This window comes from Sceloporus undulatus, chromosome 1 (assembly GCF_019175285.1).
Source record: "Sceloporus undulatus isolate JIND9_A2432 ecotype Alabama chromosome 1, SceUnd_v1.1, whole genome shotgun sequence".
NCBI lineage: Eukaryota > Metazoa > Chordata > Lepidosauria > Squamata > Phrynosomatidae > Sceloporus > Sceloporus undulatus.
In genome coordinates, this window is record NC_056522.1 from 208,920,664 (window position 1) to 208,941,666 (window position 21,003).

The following is a 21,003-nucleotide window of genomic DNA, read 5'->3' on the forward strand; positions in this document are numbered from 1 at the left end:
AACAGCCATAAAAAAGTTTTGACATCAACTGCAGCATAATAATTCCACTGACATACAAAAATTCTTACCAACTACTTGGGCCTTCCATTTATTTCTTCTTTTCTTAAATTCTGCACTGAGGTATCAAGATCAAAGGCTACTTTTGGTTTAGCAGCCAATCAGAGTATGTAGTATGTGCATAAACTAAATTATCCAAACTGTGGTACAAATCAATATATTTTTGAAAACGTTACTATTTTCATTATACAAGACTACACAGCAAAGATTATATCTCTCTGGAATTTCAGTTTATCTAACATTGAGTCTCAAAATGAAAAAAACTTAGTTTACTTAACAAGCCATAATCAGCACAATGATCTGTAATATAAAATGCCCAATCCAAACTTTGCTTATCTTTTCTACTTAGGCAGCAATGACAATTGTTTTTGTTGTTGTTATGTGCGTTCAGATCATTTCAGACTTAGGGCAACCCTATCATGGGGTTTCCTTGACAAGATTTGTTCAAAGGTTTGATACTGTCTTCCACTGAGGCTGAGAGCATGTGATTTGCCCATGGTTACCCAGCAGGTTTCATGGCTATGTGGAGAATCGAACCCTGGTCACCAAAATCATAGTCCAACACTCAAACTGAAAAGTATATATCTTTAGAAATAAAGCCCAATTGGAATGAAATTACCATAATGTATACTATGTACTAGCACACATTACTTGTTAATTTTAGAATTAATGGAAGGAAAAGTTTGCATTAGAAATTAACCCACAGTAATAAAGTTTTCAGCTGTTTCATTTCACCTCCCTTACTCACTGTTTGTATTTACAATTCTTTAACAACATTTTGAGATTTAAAAACAATAACACACTTTCCGAAAGATTTCCATAAGTTTATACAGTAGGAGCTCCCAGGCCAGACTAATTTCATTCAAATGTGCTTCTATTGTTAGGTGAAGCCATTTCTATTCAGGCAGGTGTTTAAGCTGATTTCAGTTTTTAACTGGCAGGTGCTATTTACTTTTAAAATTCTATTTATATATTTTCATCCCCTTTCAGACATACACCTTAACACAGTGAAGTGTTTCAGTGTCAGTGTCAGGGGGCTGAGACTAATAGCTCTGGGAGACCAGGCTCTATTTTCTACTCCATTTGAATGATCAAACTGGAAACCTTAGATTGGGGGGTGAAACAGACGGGCCAAATAAAACGGTTTCCACCTGCTTTGATGATGCACACCTCCACAGTGGGGGGAACCTGCATTGAAGTTGTGCTCTAGGGCTAAAAAACAGAATAAAAAAAGCCAGGATATTCCGATTTAGCCCAGAAAATGTGCACCTTCGACCATCGTATAAATGTCCCAACACGAGAGTGGTTTTGAAGGAGCTATTCATCCTAACCCTGACCCTAAAGCTGCATATAAATGCACTGGGGCAGGTGCGCATTTTAAAAGGACGAAGCTGGCATACCCTAACGGTCGGGAAGGCAATGCAAAAGGTGTGACACTTCCAATACACAAACAAGACAGTCCAAGGAGGGGGGCACGGGGTGAAGGGGGCATGATTGTGCTCTGCCAATGTTTTACTGGGCACACCGATGCTTTGATGGCCAGTACTGGTGGAGGATTGCAGGTATGACTGTAAGGCTGATCAAAGGGGCAACCATTCAATAGGAGGGCATCAAGACAGCAGACAGTCGCCAGCAGTGTGTCTGTGAGACATTGAGCATGCATGGTGGGGAGGCAACAAGAAATAATTACCCAGCAGTGCAGCTTGACACTGTGCAGTATGGTTGAGCTATGCACATTCAGTCTGCCTTGGGAGCAGCTGGTGCAGGCAGTGGAAGTTTGCCCCACTTCTGGAAAACACAGGTTTTTCCTGCCTGTCTGTTCCACCCCTACTACCCTCTCTAGTGACTAAGGTAGGAATACTGATATTTCGTTGGCACTGATAGTTCCTGTGATGATGTCAGGAGAGAAACTCTAGAAGGAAAGCTACTGCATGGCTGGATTAATGGGAGGCAACACTGGTGGAGCATCTTCTAGAGACAATGGCAGTGGCACCTGAGCTAACTCTCATTGATACTGTGCAGAAAATAGCACAGGCATAACACTTCTAAATGTTTTTTTACTTTGAAAACCCTATGATGAGACAATCCAAAATGAAACAAGAGATAGTGCTGAAAGATGAAAACTCAAGGCTGGAAGACACCCACAGGGTGTCTGCCACAGGGGGAGAGCAAAGGACAAAAAAGAATAGTGTTGTTATCTAATGACACAACTGGACTTAAGCTGAATGAACGTTAAACTGCTGGTATTCTCAGAAGTGAAAGGAAAGTCTGAAGCTGCACAATGCATATAATAGGAAGGTGGAACGGGAGAGGCATGAATCCAGAGGAAACTAAAAATTGTAAAACAAGAAACGGAAAGTGTAAATACTTCAATACTTGGTGCCAGTGAATGAAAGGGGGCAGGTATGGGACATTTCAATTGGAAATTTACTTAGCGCTTTACTCTGGAAATCACAATCTGAGAAGAAAGAGTGGCAAGAATAGTGAAGAAAAATGCAACAAAAGTAGTCAAAGGATATAATGAAAAGTCTGACTCAATAATATCAATAAGACTGCACGGAAACCCTACCAGTATAACGATAATACATATTTATCCTCCAGCATAACTTGAATCCAATAGGGTCTGAACAGTCACAAGTCCCTTGTGCCTTGGTAGAGGAAACAAGCAAAGAGTTGTGGTATGCTTTAAATGAGCCCTTAAGTCAACCAGAGACTGAGTAAAGCTGCGGCTACCCAAACTCTTGCAGTCTCCTATGTGATCATACTACATTGAGGCAGGGAAAAGAGACCTTTGCTACCAGCAACGTAGTGCTGATAATTTACAAAGCATCTCTGTGCACTGTTGAAATGCTATAAGAAAAAGAGAATGGAAAGTAGCAACATTTGGTAGTAATGGCTGATCTGCATTAAAAAAAATACCCTGAGAAACTGAACAATTGCCTAGTTTTCAAAGAACAGTAGACTATTTACTACTAGAAAGTCCTTCCAATACATTATAAACTGCTGGGGTTTAAAATGGCTATAATCCACATTTTCCTACACATTTCACACAAACATTGAGGCAAGAAAGTGGAAGTTGGGAAGGAGAGCTGAGAACTACTGTCAAAGTATTTACTAGATGCCTGATTTCACATTTATAACCAGAATATGCATATAAAACATTGGGTTGAGAACACTAAAACAGTGAAGGAAGAGGAGAAGGGGAAGAAGAACTTCTGACAAGGTATGATCTCATGAGTACAGCAAGGTTACATGAAAAGCAAAAGGTAGCCATATTGTCCAAAAGAAAAATTCCAGAAAATATGCATGTTAAAATCCATGATAACTACGCCAAGAGTTAAAAGTAATAATACATATATTTACAATTCTTCAAAAGCACCTGAAGCTGAAATACAATTTGTACTTACTTAGGAAATAGCCCCAGTGACCTCTGTGAAACTTTCTTTTAAGTAAATATGTATAGGATTATGCCATCTATATCTAGCTGCACAATAAATGACATCTTACCGTTGCATTGTTTGAACTGGTTCAATAATTACTTCTTCTAAAAAACAATGGGGGGGGGGAGGAGATTTGGTCAATTCAAAACACACTCAGTTTATTAAATGTAATTTATCTTGGAAAAAACAGCATTAAAAATGATCATTTTAAATTTTAAGAAATTATTGCAAACATTGGTTTAATAAGCATTTCTAACATAACACAACATAACTTTTTGGGAAACAGGAACGCCTTGGACTTTGTTTCAAGACTTTACTCTAGACCAGGGGTGAACATTCTCTGAGGCCTAAAGGCCACACACTGGGGGTTCCTGGGAGTTTCACAGGAGTGAAACTGGAGTGTCCCACTGTAGATGCCACTGCAGACCAGAACTGGAATTTTCTTATTTCAGCTGCAATTTTAGGGGAAAGTATGGCGACTGTGGGGTTTTTATAGGCAGAAAAATGAGATTTTTGCCTATTTTTTTGGGGGGGGGGTAGGGGCGGTAGTGGTGAATTAATGGTAACACGGGGCCCTTGGCCCACACAACTTCCTCCTGCTCTAGGTCTTTTTCCTTTTTTACAACACAAAGCTTCAAAGTGTGCACAAATACCATACGATGCTCTCAAGGTCACCCATCTTCTCAGTGCCAAGCAAAGGTATGCAGGTCCCTCATAGCTTATCAGGGGAAGAACTTAGTATTAGAAGCGTGTGAGCAGAAGGGACTTCTGCGTATGGCAATAACAGACTGACACCTTTTACGGGGCACTGTGAGAGAGCAGCAGCAAAGCTATCACCAGTCTGGAATCAGGCTCCAACCAGTGATTTATCTTCCCAAACAAGGAAATTTCCCACAAAGGACTAAAAACCTCACAAGGCTTGTGGTCCCTGTGGCAGTTGAAGTCAATTGAAGTGGGGGATGGACAAATTCAATCAGCTCATTCACTGCATGGAAGCCTTTATGGACATATAAGTATCAAGCAGACTGGCCAAAAGAAGCGGCCAGAGGCTGCTCCAGCCACAGTCAGGTAGTAGGGTGGAGACCACAGTGACTGCACAGCTCACTCTCAAAGCGAGCCACTGCCATGGTCCCGAATGGGACATCGGCAGGAGTTACTTTTCACCGCCCCTTTCTGTGACGGCTTTTCCTGGCTCAGCGTGCTCTCCATGTGGCTTCTGGGCAGTTTGGGGGCATGCATCATCTAAACGTCATACCCCCAAAGTGGCTGGAAGCTGCTTTGTTTGGCCCATTGCTTCAGGCCTAAGTCAGCAGTCTTTCTTTAACTATCTTTGTAACAGCAATGGGATTTATAAAATGAAAAGAAATCTTTGATCTAAATGTTGTCATCAATACCTGGGTGAGTGCTCTGCCTTTCATAATATTATATGAGATCTTGAGGATTCCTGCTAAGAAGTTTTAAGACTGCAGACTTAAGTCAGAAAGTTTAATAAATTTGTGAGGAAATGAAAATGAATTTTTGGTAGACAAAGGACATAGTAATGTGGAATTACCAAGTAAATTCCTAAAAGTTGGCATATTGGTTTTTGTAAATACCTTATAAGTAAAAATGGATTAAAAGAGTGAAGCTGATTTGTTTTGGGGAAAGGAAATTGTTTTGGCTGGAAGAGGCCTGTGTAACATGAGAGCTTATGAACTATTTACCTTTTGGCCCAAAGACATGCAATCTTCCATTTTGCCTATTTTTTTGTTCCTACAATATAGACATAAGAACCAACAATATGAGCTGCTATCCAATTCTATTATCAAATTATTCATCATATTTCTTACAAGTGAGAATTACTACACACTGGAATAAAACACCGTAACATAAATACAAAATATAGACCTGGGTCACACAGAAGGTGTATTCAACAGATTAAAACTAAATTGTTTCCTAAATAAAAAATATTAAATGCAAAGATATACATTCCCTTTAAAGATAAATATATAGCAGAATTCAAGAGGAATATTTTACCTTCATTGCATCTGTCCTTCCTAAGCCATTATGCCTAATATAGATAAAATAAGTTGTGTAAGTGTATAGTAAATTTTATTAAAGTGGAAATAATGATCAAAATAAATTTGTATCTTAAAATACTGATACATATAATGTATTTTTCATGTCCATTACCCCTTCAAAGATTCCAGTTTTAAGAATATATCACAATTAAACATCTTGAAAGTCCAGAAATTCTTAAACACCCTTCTGCTATAAGCTACCACACTAGTTTGTGTGTTTTCTGCAGGCCATCATATTTTATATCTTATAGCAAACGTACGAAAGGGCTGCTTGAATGACTTTTCATATTATTGCAGCACTATTCAGCTGTAATATTGCCCATAGGCAACTGGAATAGTGCTCCTGCCACATGCAATAACTGTCATACAGCATGTGAACAGCACACATGCAATTAATAAAATTTTCTTCCTAAAGTGGATTTCCTCAGAGATGCATGCCTCAACAACCAGACTTGCAAATTAAGGCCATGTTTCCCTTTCAATGACCAATCAGAAAACAAACCTAAACACAAAATATGTAGATTACATAAATCATTTGTTATGAGAAATAAATATCTTTTATCTCTTGACTCATAGTTTAATCTTGTATTGCTCACCAATTATTTGGTAAGACTAACCCAATATAAGAAAAAACCTGACAGAGCAGACCAAAGGCCTATCAGCTCCAACTTACTGTAGCCAACAGGAAGCCTCAATAGGAAGCCTGCAAAGAGGAGATGATGGCAACAGCCAGCAGAATGCTATTCTCCAATGACTTTTCCAAGGAATATTGAAGTTACTGACTAAAGCATGGCAGGGCCAGGTCTAAGACTAATAAGGCAACTGCTTCAGATGGCAATTACTGGGGATTAGCAGTGGCAGGCTCTCGCCAACTATACCCCTGAGAACCTGGCCATTTTCAAGAGAGGGAAATATTCCCAAGAGAAAACAGACCCATTTGTGCTCCACAGCTTATCCTGTACACTTTAAGAACTAGGATCACCAACTTGTCCTTTCCCTCTGGCAACAAAAGTCTTGGTCCGTCCCTCAATGAAGAGATCCTACACAGGAGAAAGCTGCCTTTTGTCTTCTATTGACATTTTCAACATCTAGATTACCTGCTAAAACTATTTCCAATTTTGTTACATACAGATATACCTCAGTTAATGAAGTAGATGTATTCCTGGCCATTATTTCTTCTACAGAAAATTTGGTACCAGAAGCAGAAATAACATGGAAATAATAGGGATAGGCAGTGGCATTACTAGGACTGGTGTCACCTCCCCTGCCACCCATCTTCCACCAGCCAGGCCACCTCTGCTGTGGTGAGGGTGGGCTGCTGGGTGGGTGAGAAAGCTCAGTGGAGGGGGAGGAGATGCGGTGGCAGCAGAAGTTGTATTCTTGCAAGGGTCTCCATCCTGGATCAGACCAGCCCTTTCTGCCTGAGTTTCTCTCTCAGTGCTCTTCTCTCCCCTATTTTCCTTCTTGGTGACTACCTCCATTTTGCCCCAAAGTTTTTCTTTGCCCTTCCTTGGAAAATTCAAACAGGCAAGCAGTGGGGCAGCTAAGGCAGCTAGTAGAGTCCTCCTCCTTCATGCCATGTGTGTTCCTGCTTCTCTTGGCCTGGGCAAGTGGCAGCAGCAATGCAAAGATGCCAGCTCTGGTGTGTGGGGTGACAGGGGCAGCTCCAAGGAGCATGCTCAGTTTCCTCTTTTGCCAGAGCAGCAGCAGCCCCAGTGAAGAAGCTGCAGGATGAGGATGAGGAGGCTGTGGTGGTGGAGCCTTGCCCTTGGTTGCTACTTTCATGGAGATGTTTCTGCCCTGAGCCACTGTCATATGGACACAGGAGGCAAAAGAAGTAGCAGAAGGTAGAGAGGAGTGGCTCTGGGCCAAAGCACAGCAGAGGCAGTGGCAGTGGCTAGACTCGTGCATGTCTCTGTGAAGTGGCAGCCCCAGTGGAGCAGCAGCAGTAAATTATGAAGTCTTCATGGGGCAGCCTTTTCTCATTCATCCCAACAGACCTGGAAGAAACTTCCGGGTGGCAGCAGCACCCCACCAGCAGCCATAGTCTATAGACAGTAGAGGTGCCCTGGCTGGTGAAGGGGTGCAGTGACAGGGGTCAGGGAGGACAGGAATAACCACCTCACCAGATGTTCACCTCCTTACTGAGGTGTCACCTGGTGTGGTCTGCATTCCCCACACACCCCTTGTGGTGTCTCTGGGGATAGGTTCATGTATCATAAAAAGACGACCATTTTAACATGTTTCAATAATTTTCCTCCCAAAACTAAACAATATGTACATGTGAAATGATGTAAGCAAGTCAGACAAAGTAAGTAAGCAAAAACATTTTGAACTGAAAATCCCTGAGCGCTTCTTCTAAAAATGCATCCAGGGATGATTTTTTCTCCCTTTTACCAGTCTCCATTTTTCACATGATTTCAATTTTGGTAACCCAACTTACAGATGTATGATTTTTGGTGAGGCAGGCTTATCTGCTTCCCCTCCTTTTCTTTCTTTGGCTGTTCTCATATGCTAAGTAAGGAATTCTGGAGAAAGCTGCTGTTTACCTTGCCTGTTGTAGGCAGGCACTTTACAGTAGGATCCCAGTCTTTCCTACCTCAAGCTTTTATTGTGTTGTCTACTGCAGATATGCTGCTGCAACTCAGTATTGAAACTATTTTTCCAGCCATCTCCTTCACCACCCTGTAAATGCTGATACTACTAAAAAACTTACAGCTAGATACAGGGCAAGGAAGAAAATACAAGAAGCTGGGTGTGTATAAAAATGAGTTTCTTTGTCAGAGGCTTGGTAACAGAGGTATGACTATATATGTATATTAAATGCTTTCTACCTACCAACAAACTATGTTGTTCACCTAAGGATAAAGACATAGCCAGGGATGACTCTACATGACAGTATGCCCAAATCTAATCCTGTCCACTCCTCTCCCCTCACCTTTTGAGTTTGCTTCTTGCAGGATATTTGTTGAGATTTTACTGAGACTCTGAATTAGGTTTACAGGTCACATAATTTGGAAAATTTCCTTATGACTAACATGGGTGTTTATCACACTGGAGAATAAGTGCCCAAATCCTGTGCAGAAACTGGATTTAAATTCCACAAATATCCCACAAAAGCGGGATCATTTTCAGACACGGGCATTGAGCATTAATACGACATTAACCCACACAGGAAGTGGACAAAATTGGCTGCTTTTTACTTTCGGGTTAATATCGGATTAATGCTCAATGCCCCTGATATGTCTGGAAACAATCAGGCTTTTGTGGGATTTGTCCACTTTCTGTGTGGGTTAATTTTGGATTAATGCTCAGTGCATCTGAAAATGATCCTGCTTTTGTGGATTTAAATCCCATTTCTTCACAGGATTTGGTTAATTCCCTCCCATGTGATAAACTCCATGGTTAACTTACATTTGATATGGCTAAAAAAAAAAGATGTGTTTGGAATGAGGCAAAAAACAGTGGTGGAAAGAGAATGAAGCACAATCTGCTGCTCTTTTGCTGCAGAATACCACTGCTAAAATCCGCTTTTCTATTGAAAAAGCTGTGGTTAGGGTTTATAACATATGTGTACAATTTACACTTCAACCTTTATGTTGCAGTAACACTTCTGTGTAAGTAAATCCCAATTAATTAGTTAGAATTACTTCCAAGTACAGGTAATTAATACAGTGCTGGTAGCATCTCACCAACAAGAAAAAGAGGAAGAGACCAATATCAGCTACTCTCAAGGTTCCTAAACTAACCAAGGGCAAGAACTTATTTTATCTTCCTTACCTTGATAAAGGCAATCGTGTTTCTAGGACAAATCCATCTTTTAAAAAAGAGAAAACATATATTATGTCCTCAAACTTAACCTGCATTTTTTTCAATTTATACAAAGGTCAGCAAAAGAACATATAACTTTAAACTGACAGAATTTGAAAATATATTTTAAACTAACTAAATGAAATTTCGTACTAGACATCTAAGGAATCATATAACAAAAAGCAAGGTGAGTGAAGAAAGCATGCATGTTATTAAATTAGCACCATTCCTTTTACTACTGAACTTGGGTGGACTGGTCAGTTGAGCAGTGAAACAGGGCCATCTCATAATAAGGCATTAGTTTTGTAAGCTATAAGCTAGTGGCTTCTCAGCTATATTGAAAAAGTGTACTTGCTGGTAAATTTAAAGAAAATCTATGATCAAATAACCTGCTAATGGTACATGTTCAGGGGATTCTCAGGACCTTTGGAATATTAAGAACTGAGAGGGATCTTTGATTTTTTTCATTGACAAAGATGGTAATAATAATAATAATAATAATAATAATAATAATAATAACAATAATAGAGTTTATTTATATTTCCCGCCTCTCCAAAGATCGAGGTGGGATTACAGCAATAAAATAATACAAGGTAATACAAATGTTACAAAACATTAATATGAACAATAAAACACTAATATTGAATTTACCAATTCCTATTATTACTCTAAAATTAATTTGTCAGTAGTCAGTGATCACAGTTGAGAGTAGGATATTATCATCAACTTCTATATAGAATCTAATGGATAAGCCCACCGGAAGAAATCTGTTTTGAGTGCCTTCTTGAAGGTCTCTAAGATAGTAATACAACGGATCTCTTCCTGTAGGCTATTCTATAATTTTGGGGTCGCTGCTGTAAACACCCTAAGGGAAGTTGTCATTAACCTGGTACTATGGTGTTCCAGTAAATACTTCCTTGATGTTCTGAAAGTGCGGGGTGGATTGTGTAGGGAGAGGCATTCCCACAAGTAACTCAGGCCCAAGCCATGTAGAGCTTTTAAGGTAATGACCAACGCCTTGTATTGTGCCAGGAAGGTAATTGGCAGCCAGTGAACAGATTTTAATACTGGTGTTATATGGTCAAACCTAGATGTGCGGGTGACCAATCTGGCATAATAGAGGGAATTGGTCTGGCCTGATTCTTCAACAATTTGCAATATGCTGGAAATGGACATCAGGGTCAGGGAAATGTATAGGACAAAGTTAAAAACTCTTTCTCCTCTACTGTTTCCTTTCTCAATATCCAGAAAATTTCTATATAATGCGATATAGCAAGCCCTGAACCTAAACCCTTTAGCACTATACAGAACTGTGAAACAGGTTTCAGATGGATACAAAGAGAGGCATCACTGATACTCCTCTTGAAAATTCCCCACATCCACAGGCCCCAGCAGGGTTTCTTCTGGCTGCCTGGAGACCTGTGCAGAAGCTTTCCTGTTAGAGGCTGAGGATATAATGCAACATTTTGTTGTCAGCCACCATTTCATTTTGTGGTCCAGTCTGGTAGCAAAAGAGTAGTAGCTTCTTTGAGATTCCTCACCTATTCCAAAGCATATTCATTTGCTAACCTTTTTAAAAAATGGAAAGCCTCCAATAGCTTGGTGGGTAATAAGAACAGGCATCGCTAGCAGTCAGTGTTGAGAGAAAGATGGGATATTTTGGAAGGAGGAAACAAGATGGAGGTTTGTGTTATTGGGCCATGTTCTATAATCCCAATTTCAGCTCCAGATGCTTCCATACTTAGGACAGTTTGGGTGATATATATACATATGTGTTTATGTGTGTGTGTGTGTCCACCTCAAAAGGAGAAATTATTATAGATCCTTCCTTCATTACACTTTGACCATGAGACAACATCCCTGTGGGGAAAAAATTAGAAACCATGTATACAACCTTGGCTATAGTACAAAGGTGACTTCAGTAATTTAAAACACAAACAGGACACGCATCTCTTGCTTAAAAGAAGAAAAAGGCTTGGGTATTTGCCGTGCAAATGATTTCCTTGAACAGCACTACAGTACTGTCCAGAGAGCAGGTATGTCACTTCCACAGCTACCAAGTTAACATTGACATGTTGGTGCCAATAATGCCTCTTACAGCATAATCCTATAAAAACATACTCAGAAATACATCTCTTTCTGTTCAACAGTGCTTGCTCCAAAAAAGAGGATGTGTAGGGTGCCAGTCTATTGTCTACAACTGGGTAGACAGACTTAAATATGCATTCTAAGCTGTGGAATGACAAAATAATCAGAATAAAACAAAATCAATGAAACACTCTTCTACGAATTTTAAATGTAGATGTTTGCTGTTTTATGATGTGACATGGATGTATTTTTTAAATAAATGTAAAGACCTATAAAGACCTATATAAAGATCAATAAATAAAATATTATAAAATACATAAATTTATTAAGAACAAATACTATACCTTCAGGAGGAATCACTTCCATCATTCCAGAAACCTAAAAGAATGCAAATAAAAAAAATCCAAATGGTAAAGCTTAAAAGCTGTTTAGCGGGAGCAAATCAGGAAATGTATTATATGCATTTCCTGTCTAGAAAGGAGGCCATTAGAAAGATTGAATTATACAAAACCAATGAAATAGTAGCAACTATTTTCTATACATCACACATTTTTCAGGTGACCACAGAAAAAAACAAAGGTATCATTCTTCATCCTGTCTTCTTTTTTGGACATAGCAATGTTTCTCTCCTACAGCATTATTATGACTTTTTTATTTGTGTCTCTGTCTCAGTGGGTCTGTGGTCAGCATAACGTGGCATCACAGAATTATAAAATTCTGAAATAATATAATACATAATTGATACTAATGAAATAATAGAATTTAAACTATAAAATGACATTAATACTCAAACATACAGCTAAATTTTATCTCACCTTAAAAGCTAAAGAGAAAAAGATGTAACTAAAAATATGTGAAGCATGTCATCCCAAGTCTACAAATAGCATTATGAAGCCTTAGCTTATCTTTGACTCCTCTGCTCTGCCCACCCTAACAAAACTTCAGCTTATCACCAAGACATGCCACTTCTCTGTTTACAACATTTCAGAAGCATAGCCCTTCCATTTGTCTGCTTGGCAAGCACTCTCATTTACCGTATAGCCATCTCTCACCTGGACCTTTTCCACTGTGGTAATTGCCTCTGCACATCTGTTCACCAAAATAATCTGTTTATTTTGTCTCCTTAATCCCCACATTGGTTTCCTGGCTTCTCCTGAATCCTGTATTTCTCTTCCTTGTCCTTTTAGGCTTTGTCCCTTTCACTTTTATCATCTGTCAAATCCTTGCCGGTGCTCACCAGTTTAATCACTTTTAGTACTCTCTACATTTCTTGCTCCATCAAATGATTTTGTGCTTTCTCCTTTGCTGCTCTTCATGCCTCTATGATGCCACCTCTCTCTCATTCTTCAAATCCCTCTTCAAAACCTACTTTGCCCTTGAAGGCTTGACATCAATAGTACCCACTGGGACTTATGCACAGAAAGCAGAGTGAACTATTGGCAAAGCCAAACAAAGACAAAACAAAGGATTATAATAAGCAGAGTAATTTCAACAGGAAAATAACACCAAGAATGTCACTGCAAAACAGAGTTGGGGTGCAAGTTTGATTGACACATAGAATCATAGAGTTGGAAGAGACCACAAGGACCATCCAGTCCAACTCCCTGCCATGCAGGAAATCTAAATCAAAGCATTCTCAACAGATGGCTATCCAGCCTCTCTTTAAAGACCTCTAAACAGCAACACCAAAAAACACTCCTCTGAACCAATATTTTTCCGTGCCACAAGTGACCCATTTCTCAGAAAGGCAAAGTCATTTTAGGGTTAAAAACTGATTTTTAAAGCTGGATTATTTCCACATTTCAAAAGCCATGTTAAAGGGGGAAAAAATAGAAGAAAATATTTTATAAAAGATTAGTGGGTTACAGTGCCTCCCAAGTTATTTTGTTTTAAAAAAGTTACTTTATGGTTGTTTTTTTAATTCAAAAAGGGCAGTGCAACGTATCTGGTGTATACTGCTTCTGGTTCAGTATTCTATTATCTGACAGGCTGTTGTCCTAGCAGACTTCTGTCTCAGACTAGCCTCTGCCACACCATACACTGACATAACATAACCGTTCCCCCCACATTCACACTCAGCAAAGTCTGAATGAACATGCTCTACTTTTTTGACTTAGTTCTTTCAAAGGGGTGGTGAGTGCTTACTTGCTCTACTCTTTCGTTCAGCCCTGCAAGCAAGTGTCCTTGAGCTTTGGCCATCCTCAAAGAATGAGTAACTTAAAGTCATTTAGACACACTGCAAACACTTGGGAGGTCTCAAAATGCAGCAAACTGGGATTGGCTGGATTTTAAAATCTACATTAATAAACAAATTATGTGAAAAGCAGTGTCTTGAATGAATGGAAAGCCCATCAAAGCAAAGCAGGGGAATCACATATAGCCTGGTATTCTTTCAGGCTTTGTTTTGATGGTCCAGCCTATAGCAGTCAGGAAGAGACAGAGTGATGTATATGTAGGCAAGACAGTAATGGAAATTAGTTGGCTGCCCACCAAACAAGTGACTGTATGCAACAGAAGTGAAGTGGGACATACTTATATCATGTTCATGGTTGAGGTTCTCTGTTGGTGGGGAAAACAATAAATGATCCCTGCTTGGCATAACTGCCTAATCTCCACACCCAAGGAGAAATAAATTCATTATATGAAATTGAAATGATTGCAGATTCTTCCTATTTAACCTTCCTTCCTATCTCTCTTTCTATTTGTATCTATTTCTTGACTCTAGACTGTAAGCTGCTCAGGGTACTCTCTGTAAAGTATGAAAAAGGCTCAGTTTGAAACTCTAAATGGTATCCTTAACATTTCAGTCAACAAACATGCAGGAGTAGCTGTGTTGCCCATTTAAAAAATCCAAACAAAAATCAGTGATACTTTTATTGACCAACAGAAGACAAGGAGACTTCTTGAGGAATTGTTCTCTGCCTACAAAGAGGCCTGTGACCTCACTGGAATGGAGACATATTGGATTGCAAAAGAGGGGTCCCTGTTTAGATGCAAATGGACTTTAAATTTCCTGGACTTTGACAATCTCCCTATTGCCTTGTGGCCAGAAGAAGGAGGAGCCTGCCTACAAAAGATATCCTCCCCAGCATAACATCTTTACTAAGGACTGAAACAACATGCAGGCATCTAACAGCCCAAATTGATTTCCCCCCTCCTGTTTGGTTTGTAACATCTTGCCTGAAGAAGAAGCCCATGGAGCTTCGAAAGCTTGCAACATGTATATTGTGATTTCGTTTGGCCAATAAAGGTATCACTGATGGATTTGTGTTTGGATTTCAAATAACAGTGTGAGTAGTTCAACAACTAGTTTCATTAAATTTATCCTTCTTAAAATATATCATAGTTAGAAATTCAGCACTGGGATTGGTATGAAAACATATGCACTCACTGACATCAGTTAAGTTCTGGAATTCCATACAATTATGGAATAATCTCATTTATAGTTGCTATGTGACCTCTTGCAAGTCTATTGTTACATCAGTGAGTAAGACACAGGATCAGAACTCTTAGTTATAAGTTTTCATCTCTCAGTACAAACTAGTGAGATTTAATATTTAAAAATGCTATCTGTTCACTCTCTCTCCCACATGTGCAGCAGCTGTTATTTCTACAGGACACTAGAACCTCTGCTAATCATCTTACACATGATCTCAAATTCATTTAAGTTAGTAAACTGAATTCAGCAAGTCTGGCTGGAGTTCAAATGGGAATAAGCCAACTTAAATGCTTTGTAGATCACAACAGCATCTGATTACTGTCTCATGTGCCCTCCCTTGAAAGAAGGGGGACTGGGAAACAGACCCCAATCAGGCCTGCTATGGAATGGCATAAAATAATATAGCCAGTCAATCAATCAATCAATCTTCCTGAGTTGCTGGACTGCATCTCCCACCAGCCCTTGCTAGCACTAGCAGACCCAAATAAAGGAATGATAGGAATTTCAGTCCAACATCTACTAGGGAACTACAGTTTTTCTTAAAAGCTACCTTTTCTTAGAATCCAAAGATATAGCCATGTTAGTCTGTGGAATCAGTACATAGAGAGCCCTTGTAGCCCCTTTGAGACTCACTGAAAAGAGGAAGTTGGCAGCATGAACTTTCCTGGACTTCAGTCTTACTTCCTCAGATGCATTTGGTGGAGTGGAAGCCAGGGTACAGACATATATATGTGTGTGTGTGTGCCACTGGTACATGTGGATCCTTATTGATATGTGACAACCTCACATACCAATGGCGTGTGTGTGTGTGTGTGCCTGGCTTCCACTCCACCAAATGCATCTGAGGAAGTAGGCTGAAGTCTAGGGAAGCTCCTGCTGCCAACTTGTCCCAAAGGGGCCACAAGGTCTCCCTGCTGCATGCCATTGCTGAGGATGGAGGCGCTTTCCTACCTTGGGCGCTGCCGCCCGGGCAATCCCTTGCCCCACGACCATGTTCACCCTGCAAGCAAAAAGGAAGGAGGGTCAGAGTATTCCCTGTGTCCCCCCATCCATCCACCCCCCCAACTGCTCAGCCTCAGGGACTGTCATTCTTCTCCCCATAGAGAGAGACGCACCTCTTCTTCATGGCGCCGCCCTTGGGCTCCTCCTCAGAGCTTTCCTCACAGAGCTTTAGAGTGTCGCGGGGGGGGGGGGGGAGAGGAGGGAGCCGCAGCGTCTCCATGGCAACAGCAAGCTCCCTTCGGGGCCGTCAAGAAAAGAAGGCCGCCCTGCAACACTGGGCCCCAGCAGAAAGGTTCCGGGGAGGAAAGGTTCCGGAGCGCGCCTCGGAGAGGCTGAGTGCGCAGATTTTTGTAGTCCCCTGTGAGACTCACTCAAAGAAAGGGCGTCTAGAGGCAGCCGTGTGGGCCATAGAGCAAATGCAGTAACGTCCACGCAATGATACCTTTATTGGGCCAACCCAAATGCACAGTAATGACATGTGGAAAGCTTTCAAAGTCACACTGCCTTCTTCTTCATCAGGCAAACAGGAGAAAGGAATGGACGAGTTTGCAAAGGGAAAGAGCCAGAAAGGGCTGAGAGAAGCAGGGAGGCAGTGTGAGATTCGAACCCTAGTCCTAGTACAATGCTCAAACCACTCTGCCATGGCTGGCTCTCTTACATCCATCTTATTTACAGAAGAACCACGCTGGGCCCATCTTGTCTGACAGTCAGTTCATGCAGTGGCCAGGCGTTTGCCTATGAGAAGCCTGCTACCAGGAATGCACCCTTCTTCTGCTCTCTAACAAATGATAAACAGAGGGAGACACTGCCTCTGATACCAGAAGTAATATATAGTTGTCTGAAGTAGAAGCAATGGATGACCCTAAACCTCCATCAATTCCAGTCTCCTTTTAAAGCCTCCCACTCTTGGCAACCATTGCAAATTTTCTTGTGATTTGAAGAACTTTTGGAGATCCTCTAGAATCCAAGATGCTGCAGTTTTCTCTCCTGTGCTGCTGTGAAGGCAATTGTGTTGCCTGGAGGGGAGGGGAGGGGAGGGGAGGGGGGATGCTCCAAAAGTTAAAAGGACGGCACCAAAGTCCGCCCTCCCTCCCTCCAGGATCTGGTGTGGGGGGCTTTTCTCTCAGCCTCTCCAAGTACTTCTGGAGCTGTTTTGGAGATGAAGCAGCCCTCTCCACAGCGGGCCTGCCTTTTCTGTTTCCGGTCTTAGTTCAGATGGTAGGGAGGGCTATCCACAGGCTGGCATGTTCATGTCCCCCCCCCCCTCCCGCCTCCTCTCTTTTTGGCCATCAGATCACTGGTAGACTTTAAAAGTCAATGAAATTTAATGTCTATTTGCAATTCAAAGACGTTTCCCTGGAACTAAGAACAGAAACAACAAAATGCAGGCCTATGGCTAACATCGTCCATTCCTTTCTCCTGTTTGCCTGATGAAGAAGAAGGCAGTGTGACTTTGAAAGCTTTCCACATGTCATTACTGTGCATTTGGGTTGGCCCAATAAAGGTATCATTGCGTGGACGTTACTGCATTTGCTCTATGGCCCACACGGCTGCCTCTAGACGCCCTTTCTTTGGGTGAGTCTCACAGGGGACTACAGAAGGTGATTTTTTTCAGAACATAAGATTATATCCAATGATGACAAAAGCACTGATCTTTATTTAGATGTATTTAGGAGCTGTATTTTCTAGAGCTGTATTTGGAAATAGTTAGAGCTTCTTGCTACAAGACAAGGCAGATTAGGTGGGGATAGCCCCAGTCACTAGAAAAACGAAACACTGGACCTGACCAGTTGATAGTTAAAAAGATGTTTTAGAGAAACCCTCCCTCAGTCGTGCAGTGAGGGGGGCAGCATATTATGGAACACATGCATCAGAAGTAGATATGTGAAAATATTTTAATACCCAAAAGAAGGCTGCACAAATACCTCTATCCTCAGGTGTTTTCAGAAAATCAGTCTTTTTGACAAAGGATTTTCTTCATTCAGAGCTTTTTGAAAGACTGCTGGAGCACCGTGTCTTACATCTCATGTAAGATCAGGGGAACTACAAGACAAGGATGCTTCCAGTCAGAGGGTTTAGTCCTGTGGCAGATAGTAGCTGTTATGTCAGTAGTCCAAAACGCACTGCAGAACTAATCCAGTTTGAGACCATTTTAACTGCCCTGGATTAACGCTGGGGAATTCTAAAAACTATAGTTTTGTGAGACGTTTAGCCTTCTCTGCCAGAGAGCTCTGGTACCACAATAAACTACAATTCCCAGGATTCCCTAGCACTGGGACAGGGCAGTTAGAGCGGTCTCAAACTGGATTATTTCTGAAGTGTGTTTTGAACCATCAATGTGAAAGGGAACCTATTTTTAACTCTCATTCTAATGGTCAGTTTAGACACAGGAAGGTATGTATAATATTTGGGTGCATTCTTAATAATATGATATATAATACCCTTATGCTGCCAACTACCTGCTATCAATTCATATACTTTTTTTCTAAATTACATAAATAACTACTTATGAAATGGGACAGTGGGTATGAAAGAGCCACTACTTGATGGTTGGTACAGAAAATAATTTTGTAAAGGTGAACTTCAAAATGCAGTATGTTAGGGGAAAGGTTATGTAAAGGGATCTTGCAGTACCTTTGAGATTATCTGAAAGAAAGAAATTGGTAGCATGAGCTTTTGTAGACTTCAGCCTATGAAATGCATGCAGAAACATGCATCTGAGGAAGTAGGCTGAAGTCATGCGCATGCTACCCGTTTCTTAATTTTCTTTTAGTCTAAAAGGTGCTGCAAGATCCTTTTACATACTGATTTTCCAGACTAACATAGGCCCTTTACACAGGGATGTAGCTAGGATTTTAGGAAGGGGGGGGGTCCAGACTAAGTGCTACCATGGGGCTTGGGTGTGGTGGCGCAGCAGCACACACCATTCATTTTTCTAATGGAAGGGGGGGTCTGGACCCCAAGACCCCCCCCCTACTGGCTACGTCCCTGCTTTACAGATGGGCCTTTTAGTACGTACTGTGTACGTACTAGGGTTGCCCGGGGGCGTCTCTTTCAGACGCCCCCATAGCTATACCTTTGAAAAGTTTTTATATTTGCTTTCTTATACTTTCTATGTCTAGCATTGTAGTGTAACATACACCTGACTAAAATACTATACAGGTTGAGTTTGCCTTATCCAGAATTCTGAAATCCAAAATATTCCAAACATCAAAACATTTTCATGGATGGCTGAAATACTGACATGTTTGCTTTCTGATGGTTCAATGTACTAAAACGTTGTTTCAGGCAAAGAATTATTTAAAACGTTGTTTAAAATTATCTTCAGTCTATATGTATAAAGTGTATATGAAACACAAATGAATTTTGTGTGTAGGCTTGGGTACATATGAGCAAATACAGGTGTTCCAAAATTAAAAACAAAACAAAACCCAAAACACCTCTGGTCCCAAGCATTTCAGATAAGGGAGGCAACCTGTAATCAGAATTAATGAACTTGTTTGATTCATTACTGTAAAAGAAAAGAAAGTATTCTTACCATACAGACTGGTCAGTTTGGGTGCTTCTTTTCAAACTAAGTTCAATGCTAAAGAGGGTTAGTAGTGGTTTGGGTGATAAATATGAATAAATCACAGTGGATTAACCTTGCAAGTCCTACCTTTGCTAAAGAACACTACAGATTAGTAAAGCCTCAAAGATATATTTTCTTGATGTAACATAATTACTTAGGAGTGATGTGTCCATTTGTATGTGTTTTTACCTTAGTCTCCAATAATCTCTGTAATTCTTCACATGTTCTGCTCAGGCCTAAACGGTGTTTTCCTACTTAGTGTTTGAAGGAAGTAAGACCATGGGTCCAATGCAGAGAAAATGTTTAAAATACTGCTGGGAACAAGAAGATCTTGTGTTCTTATTACTAAAACAGGCGTTTACAGCCTGATGTCTCTCCCAGCCAATATGACCAACGCTTCAAGAAGATGGGAGCTGTAGTCCAGCATCTCAGGTGAGCAGTGAGTGGAAAGGCTGACTGAAATAGTAAGGTGGGGTTAAAAATACAGGGGGAAAGGACCAATAGAGCATGATAGTATGAGAAAAGGCAATGGGAAAGTGTGTGTGTGTGAGCATTGAGAAGGATGCTGGCACATGGACCAGACAGGAATGTAACTCCATGACATGACTCAGCCCTGGTGTTACACATTTCAGTCCCTGAAGATTCAAATACATTTAGCTGTATTCAATAAAAGCTACTCCTGAAGTTTGAGAGAGTGTTATGTAATCTCTGCTGCTGCAGTTGCTGAGAAACCCAACACAAGAACCCAGGGATCTGATTTGTTCCTTTCCTTCCCCAGAGTTCTAATCTAATGTCTCTTAAAGCAGCAGTAATGTATTAACGGGCCTTAATACCCTTAGAAGGCACCAGATCCTGTTTGATCCTAGAAGCTAAGCAGGGTCAGCCCTGGTTATTACTTGAATGGGAGATGTTCAACAAATACCAGGTGCTGTAGGCTATATTTCAGAGGAAGGAACTGGCTCTTGAGTATTCCTTGCCTAAGAAAAACCTATGAAATTCATGGTGTCTCCATACATAGACAGGCTACTTGAAGACACATACACATACAATGTATTAACAATTTCAGCAAGCTGTCACATGATGCCTTTGAATACATCACTCCCACCTCAGTTTCTGGCATACAAAAAAAATGTAGGTGTTCCATCTCCGAGGTGTATTTCAGAAGACACAACCAATGACTTTGCAAATTAAAAAGGTCCATAAGAATTAACAATATTTTCTTTGTTTCAAAGCAATCTGAACTCTCAGTTTTTTTAATGTTTCAACAGAGCACAGGCCCATGACAATATGCAGTAATTGGTTTGTTAAGTTTATCAGCTACAGATTAATAGAAACAGCTTTGGCATGGCAACTGACCTCTCTGGTAGTGGAGAAAATGTTCTGGCAGCAAAACTGGGTTTGATTCAGACTAAGGTTGTATCCATCTTGCAAAATTAAAGCAGTTGGACACCGCTGTAACTGCCATGACTCTATCTTACAGAATCCTGGGATGTGTAGTTTGGTGAGGCACCAGAGGTCTCTGACAGACCAGGCTGA

At 40.6% G+C, this 21,003-nt stretch overlaps 1 protein-coding gene across 4 annotated transcripts in view; it reads right to left on the bottom strand.

The window, feature by feature from the left end:
* The window catches only part of ERICH2 (glutamate rich 2), a 31,727-nt gene extending 15,652 nt beyond the window's left edge, over positions 1 to 16,075 (bottom strand). For 2 of the 4 annotated variants that reach the window (XM_042446711.1, XM_042446710.1), the window contains exons 1-7: positions 16,010 to 16,075; positions 15,846 to 15,894; positions 11,800 to 11,833; positions 9,338 to 9,374; positions 5,514 to 5,547; positions 5,201 to 5,249; positions 3,565 to 3,601 (exon numbers count right to left, since the gene is read on the bottom strand). In XM_042446711.1, the coding sequence (XP_042302645.1) occupies positions 3,565 to 3,601; positions 5,201 to 5,249; positions 5,514 to 5,547; positions 9,338 to 9,374; positions 11,800 to 11,833; positions 15,846 to 15,894; positions 16,010 to 16,020 (251 nt within the window). In that variant the 5' untranslated portion in view covers positions 16,021 to 16,075. Of the gene's footprint in view, positions 1 to 3,564; positions 3,602 to 5,200; positions 5,250 to 5,513; positions 5,548 to 9,337; positions 9,375 to 11,799; positions 11,834 to 15,845; positions 15,895 to 16,009 lie in introns of those variants that run through there. The other 2 variants (XM_042446712.1, XM_042446713.1) reach the window with 1 other exon arrangement.
* Positions 16,076 to 21,003: the final 4,928 nt, after the last annotated feature.